This window comes from Siniperca chuatsi, linkage group LG11 (assembly GCF_020085105.1).
Source record: "Siniperca chuatsi isolate FFG_IHB_CAS linkage group LG11, ASM2008510v1, whole genome shotgun sequence".
NCBI classification, from domain to species: domain Eukaryota; kingdom Metazoa; phylum Chordata; class Actinopteri; order Centrarchiformes; family Sinipercidae; genus Siniperca; species Siniperca chuatsi.
The window spans coordinates 17,785,141-17,799,134 of NC_058052.1; the positions used below are offsets into that span (position 1 = coordinate 17,785,141).

Genomic DNA, 13,994 nt, shown 5'->3' on the forward strand with positions numbered 1-13,994 from the left:
AAATATCTCAATATTGAATGTGTTTATATCTGGTATAAACTCACATCTGTGCATATGCAATACAGCTGAAGTGTTTGACCAGCTGGATGCTGTTATGCAAATAAATTAGATCACACTTGGTTGCATGGCATCCCTTTAATTTCTTACCCGCAGCAGTGAGCCAGATAGAGGTGCCTTTCCCTTTTGATTGGCCTCCTCCAGCAGCTTCTGCTTCAGGAGAACCTGCACATTTGAATTTGGTTAAGATGGCTTTCATTGTGTGGTTGCTGGGCTGCTGAATTCAGCATCAACTGACAAAGCAAAAGTTACCAGTGTGGAGTTGTAGTCTATAATATTGTCGCCTTCAGCTATAATCAGAGAAACACCAAATCAAAACACTGATGCAGTTTTCCAGTGTCAGTCTGTCTGCATAGTGCTGATATATTGGATTTGGTGCCTGAAATGTAATATGATTACAGCCCACAGGAATTTAATGTGAAATATGTCCATCCCACTGGCTGTTTCCTCTATTGGGATCTCTACACTTATACTACACTGACTGGCTTGGAACTAAGTTATGGGTTCCCGTTGATCATCTTTATAACATGTTTGTCTGCTGGTTGTGTGTAAGTGTGTCTGTATTTGCTTGCTGCTTGTGCTCATGTAGAGTATGTGTTTCTGTGTGCATGCAAATGATACATTTACAGGAGGAAGAAAGAAGAAAAAGATAATGCAAGATGTGCAGGTGAGATACAAACACCCGAAGAGGTTTATAACTTTAAATATGAAGGTAGTTTGTCCGTCATTGTGTCAAAAGTATTGTATGGTGAAAAACTCAGAATGTAATATATATTGAGTGAGCAAGTTCATTCTTGACTTTAGAAATAGTAGTTTGACAGCTGAGGAAACTGATGAAGACCATAAGATGTGATTTAAAGCTCTGAAGTAAGTAGACCAAGAGTCAAGAGTATTTTGATGATGTATGTTATTAATAGAGAATAAAGTTTGAAAATACAAAGTACAAAAAAGTAGTAGGAGCTAAACCTGTTCCTAAGTCTGAAAGTTTTTGTGCATTTTGATTTCTGTTCGCTCTGCTGTGAAAAATAGTGAACAAGACTATGAAGTAACCTCTTGCCAGTCTATTGTCATTATTATTTATAAAATGTAGAAATGGCTTGGATATTGAATGGGCGGTTGAAAGGCTCGTCCTATTACATGCACTGAAACAGTTTTTTCTGTACTGTGCAGAAGGTGCTGGAGCTGTTTGTGAACTCTGGAGGGCAGCAGAGCTCAGCAGCTCATTGCAGGTTGAGCGGAGAAATGCAGTAACCTTCACCTCTGTCTTCATCAACACAGTAATTAGATAATGCAGGGGTGAGATCCCTCAATTGATATTTTGGACTGTGAACAAAGTTGTACTTTTTAATATAACTGCACTTCTCCTCACAGTCTGTCCCCTGACGCTGCAACTCTGACTGAGGAAAAGATTTTACATCACGCTGAACATCAAAAGCTCAAAGCCTTAACTACAACAGAGGAACAAACTCTGGCTGTCTGTCTAGTTAAAATTCAAAATCGATAGTGTCATGCTTTTTTGGAATACAAATTTGATACCTTAATAGACGGAGTGTGTGTTTGACCAAACAGCTGTCTAGAAGAGATACCACAACACAGCTCAAACAAGTCTGCCAAGCCCTTAAGCCTTCAGAAGGCCGGCAGCGAGGTTCACTGAGAGGTCTGAGTGGAAAGTCTGTGTGTACACAGACACCAGTGAGATAGACTGTATTCATGTCACTGTCACAGACCCAGGCTGTGTATTTCCCTCTCACCTCTGAGAACACTTGGCCACGAACGGCAGCCACTGCTGCCTGTTTCATGTCAGGACGTCATAGGCTGTATTTGTGCCTATTGGAGTGCAGCATAAAACAGTGCTGCATTAGAGCCAGGCCCGCAGGGTAGTAAATAACAGATGATGTTCACTCTGGCTAGGTCTACATACCACGACTCTAAACAGTTTCTCTGTGAGTTATAGCTGTTTACTAAAAGCCCTTGCCTTTGTTATTCATATAGTTTAAGGCGGGGTGTTAGTCAAGTATACTACTGTGGTGAGTGATTGTATTGGGTGTTAGGCATTTGAAATATGGCTGCATTTTTGTTCTCTAACTGTTGCACAATTTGAATTTTCTTGTCTAAGATGTTACATCAACCATTTGTATAATGTACGGTTTGGGAAAAGGTAATTGCACTAATGCTCTTTCATTCCCCATCTTTTGTGCCAGATTGACTTCAGTTTCCTGCTGTGCATAAAACATAACAAGGACTGTAGCTGTGAAATGGAAATGATCAGTTAACTTTTTATTGCGATTTGATTCAAATGCATTGCTTTTGTATCTTCTGGGCTCAAAATGTACTTTCTTTCATGTATTAAATAAAAAAAACTAACAGGCACAAAGCCAGTGATTCAGACTTGAACTTTATTTAACAAACTGAATTCATTATAATAATTAACCATCTTAAGAATGTTTTGTAATGACTTATAGAAATCCCAAGCCCATGAATCCAAAGTTATGAGCTGATTTTCTTGTTCAAAATGCACAATGTCCACCTTCACTACTTGCTGTTTTTTTTGTGTGTGGACTGCAAATATTTGGTCACATTTGAAAAACAGAATTGTAATGATTATGACCATGTGGGAACTACTCACGCCTGATTCACTACAACACAAATTCAAGACAGAATTTAAATATGCACAAGTAGGACACATAATTTTACCAACTAATAGGTAGCCAATGCCCACTTTACACATTTTATTCCCTTTTAATACCAATAGTATATGGCATTAAAGCAAATGTTTGCCATCTTGGTAAATACGCTTATTCGCTTTCTGGCGGAGAGTTAGATGAAAAGATTGATACCACTATTTGTTCAGTAAGTGGCTATAACTAGCAGACGGTTAGATTAGCATAAAGACTGAAAACAGGGGATACAGTTAGGCTGGCTCTGTTCAAAGGTAACAAAATCCGCCTACAAGTGTCTAAAGCTCAGTAATTAACACGTTATATCTCGCTTGTTTAACACTGTGTAAAAAAAGACAATTTGCCGTTTTACCAGGGATTATTATTTTTTGGCTGGGACCTGTTGCCAAGCAACCAGCGGAGACTCCAGGAAGTTACTGATTATGAAGATAAATTGGACAGATGTGAGAGTGGCAGTGGTGGAAGAAGTATTAAGGGCCTTTACTGATTTTTTGGTCACAAGTTGTGAACACAACATTGCCTTTTAAGTTGATATGGTGAACTTGTTGTTTTTCGCTGAAAACAGCTGCCTGCTATGGGCAAACATGATGTTATGAGAATGGTGAGAATGAACCAAAACAATAAAGCTGAGGGCCAGACAGCTAAACAATGAGCTGAAACTCACTATAAAGCTCTGTAAAGCCAAGGGGAGCTGTAGATTCAGGTCATAATTCTCTGTAGGTTAATCAGTATGAGCGACCCCTTTCACGTCGTCATTTCATCCACTGTTATAAAGATATCGATTATAGCTACTTTAAGTAAAAGTAGTACGCTGATACCACAATGTCAAAATACTCCACTGCAAGTAAAAGTCCTGCATCCAAAAATTTACTTAAGTTAAAGTACAAGTTGACAAAATGTATTTGAAGGATCTAAAGTAAATGTCAGGAGTATTTACTGGTGCATTTGTATATAAGCAGCATTTCAGTGCTGTAGCAGGGTCGAGGATTTATTTTGTTGGTACTTTATTTTATAAAAACGTGCCATATTTTATAAGTTTATATGTGTTGTGTGTAAAATCTTAATCAGCAAAGTAACTAGTAACTACAGCTGTCAGATAAATGTAGTGGAGTAAAAATGACAATATTTCCTTTGTGTAGTAGAAGTATAAAGTAGAATTATTTGGAAATACTCAAGTAAAGTGTAAGTACCTCAAAATTGCACTTAAGTACAGTACTTGAGTAAAGGTACTTACATTTACATTCCAACACTGGAGAGTGGTATCGACCTTCTCTCCGCCAGAAAGTGAATAAATGTATTTCCCAAAATGTCAGAATATTCCTTGAAGTGAAAATCAGCTGACAGATCCACAGACACTTTCAGGGGAGTAATGTTTTCTATAATCTTTAACTATGCAACAATAAAATAAACAATATTCTTACTTTCTGTACACTATAGCCATACATATAAAACAAACTGATTTTTTTATAGTAGCATTGACAAAATAAATAAACCTCAATGTACAGTTAATATTACACTCATCAATACCATTGTTCTATCAAAAATGTTTCACAATGTTTTATTTATACTAGGTTATATTTGGTCAAGAGGAAAATCAAAAACAGGTAGAAATGTAAAGGCTGAGCAACAAAATTCCAGTATTATACAATGCAGTGACAGAGGGGACAAGGCGATATTTAAACATTTCATCTTTAGCAGTGAATAAATTCACACACTGAGATTAAGCACACTGAAAGCTTTGCTTTGTATTGGTAGGTTGTGTGGGTACACCTGCTCACATCAGAGACATCACAACCATGTAAGAGTGACTTTAAGATGAATATGAACCCCAGTGTTCCTCCTGGTTTTAACAGCGATGAGCCTAACAGACCAAAGTTTATCCAGATTTCTCTTTTTAAAAGGCACACAAGAAAACTTAACTGTGACTCAAACGTTACACAACATAAACTGCTAATTTTCCCTCTACAGCGGCAAATTGACAAGCTTCAACACCTTGAAATAAACAAATCAGCACTTACTACTTTATAAATTACTGAGTAATATTTCAGCGAGGCCAAAAAAAAACAAAACACAAAACACCTGAAAATTGCTTCTATTTCTTAACAATTCAAAGCAGTACATAATGCATGAGATAGTCATGTGAAAATGTCCTTGGAGTTTGCTTTTACTGACGAAGAGCAGCACTCAGAAACTGATATGCAAATTAAATTCTCACAAATTGTCCCACAATCACAAGCTACATCCTTGTCACTGACTGCACACGTGAATGTTTTTCCCCACTTGAAGACACAGTGTACTTAAATACGTCACCACTGAAAGCAAATATTAATGTTCTTATTTCATGTACGTGTATGAAAGAGAAGTGTGTAACCTGAAGTAAGCGAAGCCATCTGTAACTTGCAATGATGAAAAGGCTGATTCGTCATCCTTATGTGCTCTTTCAGCACTTTAAAAATACTTCATTGCCCACCAATGTTTATTTGACTTTTGTCCAATTACAGCATCCAGCCGGCTTACTGAGCAGCCAGAGATGGCGGGGACAGCTGCCAAGAAGCAGGACATGCAAACCATGCAAGTCCTACATTTTATAGGCTTTCATTCAAACTTCTGATGTGGCTGAGTGAGAAACCGCTTTCTTTGTGCTGAAACAATGTGCAGACACACAACAAAGGTGCCCCTTCCTCCCGTGTCTTCATCCCAAACATACAACATCCTCTCTCCCTCTTCACCGAATTACATCCTTATTCACCACAAGCGTGATCTTCTATGGTGACAACGTTCACACTTTTTTACCCTTCATACAGTCTCTCCCTGCCTGAAGTTCACAGAAGCACAGCAGGTAGTGAGATATCGGACAAAACACTTAATTTATTATGCAACAGAGTTCCTTTAGGGATTTCTTTACCCTTTAGGTTCAGACATTTCATTGTGTTTTATTGCAGGAGGAGCATTTTCTATGCATTCAAAATGGCTTATTTTAGAAGTGCTTCAAAGTTTGCACCACAAAGACTTTCTTTTTCTTTTTACTCATTCCTCACTGGCTTCTGGAAGCATTCAGGAAATCTCAATTAAAACTATCTTTTATTATTTTTTCACTCAGATTTAGTAGACAATTTATTCTTACTCTAAAAAAACACCTTTCTGACCCAGTGCTCTCTGACACGCACTAGAGGAGCAGCTAGTGAAACCACAGATTTATTCTCCTTGATTTCCTCCGTAGGTCTGGACAATTTTACTTCTTCTAAAACTAGCTAGCAGCAATGCTATCACCAGCAGAATGAAGGGATACTCTGCAAGGAGTAGGACAGATGCTTCTTCAGTCACTGGACAATAGTAGGTCAAGGTGTGATCTGTTAGGCGCAAGTCCTATCTGCAGTAGCACATATTTTGTTTCCTTTGATCACACTAATGTTTGATGGTCTCTGATGAATCTCCTTACTGGGATATCCTAGGTAGGAACCACTGTGAGCTTTCCAAGGATGTGCATTAGACATAACATAGATACAATGTTTTAATGATGAGTACCTGAGCCAGATTGCACACACAAGCAAGCGGGGCTTTCACTTGTGCTGTGTCCGTCTTTACAAAAGCTTACATGGCTTTGACAACCTTTTGAGCTAAACCTGACAATGTGACACGTTGCCTAACACAAGCCTACGTGCTCCGGTAGGTCTTGATGATATCTTTGATTGTTCTCCTGCAGATGGGGCAGCACGCATTGGCCATCTTCTTGAGTTTGAGGCCACAGGCATAGCAGAGACACATGTGTCCACAGGCGTAGAGGACAGTGTCCACCACATTCTCATAGCAAATGGTGCATTCGTCACTCCACGAGCCCGAGCAGGATGGGAAGGTAGGGGACTCCGGGTGGCTGGAGAATGGAGAGCTAGGGGTTGTACCTGAGGTGATGAAAAGACATTAGAGATGTGTGAGTGAGTATGAGAGAGAAAACAAAACAAATTAAAAAGGTGCAAGCAGCGATGAATGGGCCCTTGCACCTCCTGCACATCAGGGCCGGAGGTCAGTCAACACGGCTCTGAATCGTCATGTGTTTTGGATGCTGCACGAAAGAGTTAAATGTCCACTATGTGGCGCTAGAGAACACCCACTTATTATACGTTATGTTCCAGTATGCCAAGTGTACACCACACCCTGAAAATTTAATGTAAATCAAATGATGATTGTCACACAAGGCTTACTTCCTGTTGCCAGTAGGTGACACAATAACTATAACCAGGACTCTTATCAAACATGTGAAATTTGGAAAAGATCTGACAATGTGGAGTCGAGTTAACACATAACCTAAAATTGCACAGTAAATTCAAAATGGCTGACTTCCTGTTGGGTTTAGAGTATGGCTCCAAGAGTCAAGTCTAGAGATGATACATCTGCCTCTCAAATTTCGTACATCTAAAGTGAAACGTAGCGCGAGGGCTACTCCGTAGAGATTTTGTAGTGGGCACTATTGAGCCATTTTGCCATATCCAAGACAGAGACCCATATCAGACAACAAAATACACTGCTTCTGCCACGGAAACGGCGTTCAACTTAAGCTTCACCGTATAGTATCAACCACGTCTTAAGGCTTTTCTGCCCAAATTTGAGGTGGATCTTTTCAACCTTCTAGGAACAGTACATCAGAGTATAGAAAGTAATTTCCTGTTGCCAGTAGGTGGCGCTATGAGTATGACTGAATATTGGCATGTAAATGTCTTCAGGGTGGGACTCTTATCAAATATGTGAAGTTTGGGGCAGGTTTGACCATGTACACTCAAGTTTCAACTTCACAAGTTTCCTGACGAAACAGAAATTTAGCACCATGCCATGGACACGTTGTTAAAAAAAAACCTCAAACTTTGAACAACTTTTCATTGCAAAGGTCTTTAGATTGCAGTGTCCAAATCTGAAGTTGATGTGATTAATTCTCTAGGAGGAGGAGTTAAAGTATGAAGCCTGTAAATGGCAAACAAATGCCCTATTTTACAGTAAATTTTAAATGGCTGACTGTTTGGTTTAGGGTATGGCTCCAAGAGGCTTTTTTTCCCCAAATTTCGTATGTCTGTCAAATTTAAAGGTGGGGGCTTTGACTTTGAAAATTGTTAGGGGGCGCTATTGAGCCAATTTGTCCACACCCTAAGCCAAGAAACCTATCAGATTTTCACCACTGATGTATGTGCCAAGTTTTGTGAGTTAGAAGTTCTAAAATAAAAATTGTAATAATAAACGGAATACAATAGGGACCTTGCCGCAGTCGCTGCTCAGGCCCTAAAAATAGCCCCCCCAAAAATGGAGGAAGTCTTCCAAGTAGCTCAGGCAGACAATTGTTGCATTGCCACACTCACATGTGACCCACTCTGTTCACTGCAACATACATATTTCTTTAAGCTGACAACACCCTGCCCACTGTTTTAAATTGAATAATTGAATAATTGTGTTTATGGAGAAATAATTTGCTTCAGGTGCAACATGTCGTTGTGAGCCGATGTTTTGGTGCTGTTCAGTCAGTGTTTGCTCTCCTGCATATCTGTATTTTAATCAATTTCAGAAAAAAAATCACGACAATCTGGACAGGAAATACATGGCATAAATAAACGCTTGATTTGGAGACTATAACCTGGCTTTTGTAGATGTCATTACAAGAGAAACAGAAATGAAGTATCTTTCTATCAAATGTATTTGTTTTCCCCAATTCTATGAGGAAATTACAAGAATGGTCCGATTGTTGAGACAATAACAATACAGAGATAGATAGAGAAGAGAAAGGAGTAAAGTGGAACACAAACCTGTGGAGGAAGAAAAGACTGAGTGGTAGTTGGAGTTGATGCTTGAATTGAGGTTGATCTTCAAGGGTGTGTTGAGGTTGGGCTCGGAGTTTCCGCAGCAAAGCATTGTGGGGGTGTTACAGGATGGGGAGCTGGGGACCGATGGGCCTCGAAGGTCTGGGTGCACAGATGAGCCTAAAGGTACAGAAGAGACATCTGTGTCACATAAAAGATTTAGCAACACACAGATAATCCATGAAAGTAAGAGACTTCTGTGTTCAAAAGAGCCAAACGCAATGCTTTCAAAACTGGGAATCAAAATATTTCCATTATTCACACTGGGAAGTTAGTCAGAGCTGATAATTAGCAAATGCAGGAGAATGGATGGGTCATTGCATCTCTCTCACTGTCTCAGTCTGTCACTCTCTCTCTTACACACACATTGAATGTGTTCTACCACCAAGCAGATGAATTGTGAGTCCACAGTGTCTATGTGTGGGTGTGTGAGAGTGAGTCAAAAGTCTATGAGTTGGCGTAGTCTCGACTCGCCAAGCCCCCCGCCCCCATGAGCCCTCTGGGTAGGGTACAAAACGCTTCTGCAGACTATCTGTTGTCTGTCACGTATGATCCGTCCCCATTCGCACCCCATGACCACCGGCTCTGGCATCAGTTCTCATATTGGCAGCTCATCTCTCCTCAAAGACCAGAATACAGACCCCGATTCCACAGACAAATTCTGATCTAGTCTGCCTGGCAGGCACATGGCATTGTTATTTACACATTGTCCTTCAACTGACCATGGCAGAAATATTGCTACAATGTCCACTTACTTGGCACCACCATCCTTCCATGTGTCAGATTTTCTAATATTAGTAGTTTACATCCTATCCCACAATTTGCTTATCCAAATTTTCCTACAATGACAATGAGTGTGGAGTGGAGAAACAGCTAAAAAAAGAACCACAGATGGTGAGAAATTGCAGAAAAAATGAAATATTGTTGGCTTAAAAAAATAAAGACACATTTATGTGGTCTGTTGTTAGCACAAAAATGTATACAGTTTGTTGCATGACTCTAGCTACGTGCTCTGATCCATTGTTCTGAACTCTGATGCCTTTTCCTTGGACCACTCCAACCACTGCAGTCTCAGTTTCAGCCTACATAAACAAACCATAGTAGCTTTTCAGTCATGCAACAAGTCAAAATCTACAGCAACACAGGATTTATGGTAATCCATACAAAAAGCTTTCCATAATTTGTTTGCATTTAAGGTTAGCACTGGGATCAATGTGATTGCACCACTTTGCTGAGGCATGCTTTTTTCAGAGTCATCTATTTATTTATTCTTTATATTATCATATTTTAGAGTGGATACAGAGGCATGTTTTCATACAGTAGCATTTATACACCCTTCCATTACCTACTTAACGTGACCTATGTAGCAGCCCGGCTGTTAGCAAAATGTCTTGGTCAACTCTAATAAGGAAGAATGGATAACCTTTATGTCTATTCATGTACCCTTTCATCAAGGGGGCATTTCATCTTCTCTCATATTATGAATTTACTGCTGGCTGTGCCACCAGAAATGAGTATGTGAATGTCTTTAGCTATGCAGGCATTACAGGACATTTATTTGTGTTGAGCATATGTATGGTGGCTTTCAACACTTGCTTAGAGATCCCCATCACACCCCGTCAGACTATTTCTGTTAGTGTCTGAAAGTCGGGTTTTTAAACCTGCATTAACTGATTTTTTGGCCACTTGGGGGCAGCAGAATCAAGCCTGTAAACACAGCAGTAACATCACCTTTTAAGCTGATACGGCAAGTTTGTTAGCAAACAGTTGCTTATTTACACACCCATTGGTTACGGAGCACTCTTTTAGTTCTGTTTTGCTCTCCACCAACTCCTGATGCAAAAATCTGGCTCTTTAGCAGCTAGCTTAAATGCTTCACTTTGTGCACCAGCTAGTTGCTGACCTTGTCTGTATGTCGTAAAGTTGTTTTTTAGAGCAGCAGCCTGATGCAGCCAAAAACGACACTATGAGAGCGGTGAGAGTGAACCAAAATATTAAATTGCGGGCCGGATAACCAAAACAGTGAGTTAAAAGACACCTAAATGTGCCGTAGAGCTGAAGGGAGCTGCAGAGTCCCCTTTTACATACAGTCATTTGATAAATTGTTAATATAAAAATATTGATTTTAGCAGCTTTAAGATTATAGCTGAGCACATGCAAAAACAAACCCACAGAAGGACACCTGTAATGAGGAAATGAATGACTACTGTAGGCAAATTATTTATTCTAAATATCTGACATGAAATTATAAAATCTTGGTTTCTGAGAGAACACGGACAAAATGACCATGTGAGAGCAACAGACTCCCATCTGTTCCACTTCACAGGCTTGACAACACCCAGTCATGACAAACTGTCACTTGCCTCAGTGGCTAGATGTTTCCATGGCAACTCGTGGCGTGCGGCTGCAGCGAGTGGGTGAGCAGAGACGTTACAAATGTACTCCCCACAGCTGGAGTGGGTAATGACTCGAAGAACGTTCATACCCCAAAGAATCAGCAGAGAGGAAAAGAGGAAGTACAGAGACGAGTGCAGGACCAGCATTGAGGGATCGAGCTGTGGGTGGAAAACCCAGCATCTCAAACCTCCATGCAATTACATTTTAATAATGCATATGGAGGGCATCATAAGGAGCTATAACGGCCCCCTTCCTAATACATAATGCTGGCTGCTGGGAGCCCACGCAAGACAGAAATAACCTCCTTAGCCGTGGTCTGACTGACTACATGAAAGAGAGGAGAGAGGAGAAATTGTAATCCAGAAATGAATTACGAGAGAGAATTAGAAGAATCAACAAACCCATGCATTTTGACCATCTCTAAAGTTTTTCAGGAATCTTTGCCTCTAATTATACATTTCCTGTGAAAAGAAGGCTAACCTGCTGGGAACAGAATCGTTATCAACTTAGCCAGAAGACAACATTGTGGTGGAGGAAGCCTTTATCTGTGGCGAGTGTAAACAAAATCAAAAGCACTCACATTTGTGCTTGCTGCACACATTGTACTGTCACAACATAATACACTAAGTCCAAGAAATGCCAGAGCTCCATCTTATGAAAAATAGAGAATTTAAAATCCTTTAAGTGCAGGACTCTTAAAACTGAGTGAGTCATACTAAATATTTCACTTAAATTGGATTTGCACAAAATGTGGTGAAGCTTATTTAACTCTTTACTGAAGATGTGTGCTGTATGTCAAATGTCTTTTTAAATTCCCCAAACTAGGTGAAAATTGCTACAGCATACTTACTCTGTGCACAAAGAATACATCCTGAACAATTAAACAATAAAATGACCTGATTTTCACTACAAGACAAAGCTTGGGAGCAAAAAACCCAGAAAACTACATTTCTCCACGTCATCAAAAGCATATGTTCAGCCTGTGATCATCACCACAGCATCTGCATGGTACGTAACATGTTTAATTTTCACTTTCAAAATCAACAGAACCCAGCTCTTTTGCAGAGGAGAATTACACCAAAGCTTACAGCCACTGCTTGTCATGAAACCACCATTTTCAGCAGCTCCTGAACCTGTTAGTCATTATATGTTCTTATTCTGCTAATTTTGAGTCAGACAGTCCTAAACTGTGCATGCAGTCCCACATCCAGGGAGCCAGAATCTCAACACCAGGCGTGATTAACTTCAGCGTACCTTCAGGTAATGCTGCAGTATCGTTGTGTGAAATCTGCTGGAATCAAACGGAGCCGACAGAAATTCTGTTCAACTGACGATACATTCATATGCAAACTGTGGGGGTAGAATGTAAATTCCCAAGAGATATACAAGTTGATAAAAAGTCAGAGAGCGGCCCAGGCAGCAAAGGAGGGGGAAACTATTTCATGACTCGGCTGAGTAGGAATTCAGCCTCCAAAGTCGTTCAAGGATCACAGACTGGATTAACTTCTGAATGGAAAGTTACAAATGACATCTTATAATGATCTGTGGGACAGAATTCCTTGAACCATGATTTAATTAATCAAACTACTAAAACTAATGCAAATAAGTGTAGGTACCAGTGTAGGTATCAGTGTAGGTACAATTTCTTTTTGCGTGGACCAAATCTGGTATCCCTTCATCTTAAATAGACGCCTCCATTGTTGATGCAAACAGTATAACGGAAATCTAATGAAACACATTTTAATTCTAATTTGTTGAATAGTAGAGTGGGTTGAAAAAGGACTGTGACTCAGGGGTCAGATGTTCCAGTCTTAGGCTAAAATCATAGTTTGGCTCTTTGACTTGGAGGTGTGAGTTTCCTCCTACAGTCCAAAAATATGGGGAGCATCACACCTGAATGTGAATAGGAATAAGAAGGCACTGGAAAGGACTCAAGGACTACAGATAGTTGTTTTCTGGCGGAATAATAACAGTGATAGAGTCCCTTATTGTGAAAAGTTTCCCTTTTTCCTGAATGTTGACATTTAAAAACACTGTTTGCTTTGCATTCCCAAACTGATTTAAAACCAGAAAGATATTTTTAGGCAGTTAACAAGATCAAGTGAACAAACCTAAAATCCTGAGTTGTGTGATGGTGCCGTGCAGACCGTAGAACATCCAGAGTGGCCTGGAGTTATCGACACACAGCTGCATCCCTGCACTGGTGCCGTTATGGCTCATCATGACCTCCCCTTCTGCGTTCACCACAAAGCCCAAGATGTCTCCACTGTGGAGTGGCACCGCCACCCGACACACGGCCCAGAATTCTTTGCGGTCAACCAGGGACTCTGGATTGGATGGGAGGTCACTGGGCCTCAGGGTGGCCGGGTCACATGATGTCACACCGTAAGAAAGAGACCCAGGCCGTGTGACACCAGCCTTCACCTTCACAAACAGAGTCTCTGAGCAGCGCATTGGCCGGCTGGTTAAGACCAGCGTCCTCTCATCACCACGGTGATCCAGCCGCGCCACTGTGTGCTTATCCAGCTCAGTAACATGGATGCCGTGCACCGAGTGGAAGTGCAGATCAGTGTCCAGATGGCTGGGCAGCAGCGAGCACTGCTGTGAGTTTTGAGAGTTTTGGGGCACATGGCAAGAGGTGGAGCTTAAGGGTTGTAGCCGCTCCTCTTCCTCATCATCTTCCTCCAGATGAGTCTCCTGCTGCTGCAGGCTCAGGTCACACAGGCTGATGGACAGGCGAGGGTCATCACCGTTTTGGTGAATGGAGGCCCGGTGGGCGGCAGCAAAAGAACGAGGACGCAGGCAGTCCAGGGGGAGCATCTCACTGTCTGTGAGAAAAAAAAAACAACCCACACAGGAATGTTATATAATCACTTGCTTGTGGTGTTTTGAAGTGAACAATCTGAACAACACACTCTTGCTTTCTAATGATTTTTATTTTGATAACATCATAACTTTATTCGGACTGTGGCTAATACAGTCACATTTACAGTCTTTACAAGTGGGGAAAAAGCGTACAGAGAAC

The 13,994-nt window shown here is 40.6% G+C and overlaps 1 protein-coding gene across 1 annotated transcript in view; it reads right to left on the bottom strand.

Moving 5' to 3' along the window:
- Positions 1 to 2,319: 2,319 nt before the first annotated feature.
- Positions 2,320 to 13,994, bottom strand: part of LOC122884901 (E3 ubiquitin-protein ligase NEURL1-like) — a 37,795-nt gene continuing 26,120 nt past the window's right edge. The window contains exons 4-6 of the mRNA XM_044215390.1: positions 13,081 to 13,797; positions 8,519 to 8,692; positions 2,320 to 6,634 (exon numbers count right to left, since the gene is read on the bottom strand). Of these exons, the coding sequence (XP_044071325.1) occupies positions 6,390 to 6,634; positions 8,519 to 8,692; positions 13,081 to 13,797 (1,136 nt within the window). The 3' untranslated portion in view covers positions 2,320 to 6,389. The remainder of the gene's footprint in view (positions 6,635 to 8,518; positions 8,693 to 13,080; positions 13,798 to 13,994) is intronic.